The sequence below is a fragment of the Scyliorhinus torazame genome, chromosome 17, assembly GCF_047496885.1.
Source record: "Scyliorhinus torazame isolate Kashiwa2021f chromosome 17, sScyTor2.1, whole genome shotgun sequence".
Lineage (NCBI taxonomy): Eukaryota > Metazoa > Chordata > Chondrichthyes > Carcharhiniformes > Scyliorhinidae > Scyliorhinus > Scyliorhinus torazame.
Window position 1 is genome coordinate 189,700,831 of NC_092723.1, and position 961 is coordinate 189,701,791.

Genomic DNA, 961 nt, shown 5'->3' on the forward strand with positions numbered 1-961 from the left:
CCCACTCACTACAACCCACTCACTACAATCCACTCACTACAACCCACACTCACTACAACCCACACTCACTACAATCCACACTCACTACAACCCACTCACTACAATCCACTCACTACAATCCAAACTCACTGCAACCCACTCACTACAACCCAAACTCACTACAACCCACATTCACAACCCACACTCACTACAACCCACACTCACTACAATCCACACTCACGACAACCCACTCACTACAATCCACTCACTACAATCCACACTCACTACAACCCACACTCACTACAACCCACACTCACTACAACCCACTCACTACAATCCAGTCACATACAATCCACTCACTACAATCCACACTCACTACAACCCACACTCACTACAACCACTCACTACAACCCAAACTCACTACAATCCACACTCACTACAACCACACTCACTACAACGCACTCACTACATCCCAAACTCACTACAACCCACATTCACTACAACCCACTCACTACAAACCCACACTCACTCCAACCCCACTCACTACAACCCACTCACTACAACCCACACTCACTACAACCCACACTCACTACAACCCACACTCACTACAACCCACACTGACTGAGGGATTAATGAGTGACTGCAGGCGGGAAGGTGATTGGTGGACATGCTGACAGTGAAGCTGCCACAGCCGAGCAGCCACCGCACTCCCCGGTACTGAGTGTATCTGAGCGCCCCCGCGCGGCCTCCGCCTGTCACGACAGAGCATGTCTGACCGTGACGTCAGTGCGCCAGAACGCGGCCGCAAGGGGCGGGGCTTTGTCTGTGCCCCGCACAAAGATAGCAGCGGCGCAACTGCGTCCGGGCCAAAGGTCAGAGGGCGCGACCCCGAGGCACGTGACCGGCAAGATGGCGGCGGCGATCTGGTGAGAAATTTCGTCAGAGAGACAGAGAGAGAGAGAGACAGAGAGAGAGAGAGACA

The 961-nt window shown here is 53.3% G+C and overlaps 1 protein-coding gene across 1 annotated transcript in view; it reads left to right on the forward strand.

Moving 5' to 3' along the window:
* The first annotated feature begins 844 nt into the window (after positions 1 to 844).
* The window catches only part of vps35l (VPS35 endosomal protein sorting factor like), a 158,850-nt gene continuing 158,733 nt past the window's right edge, over positions 845 to 961 (forward strand). Inside the window, 1 exon segment of the mRNA XM_072481891.1 lies at positions 845 to 905. Within this exon segment, the coding sequence (XP_072337992.1) occupies positions 889 to 905 (17 nt within the window). The 5' untranslated portion in view covers positions 845 to 888.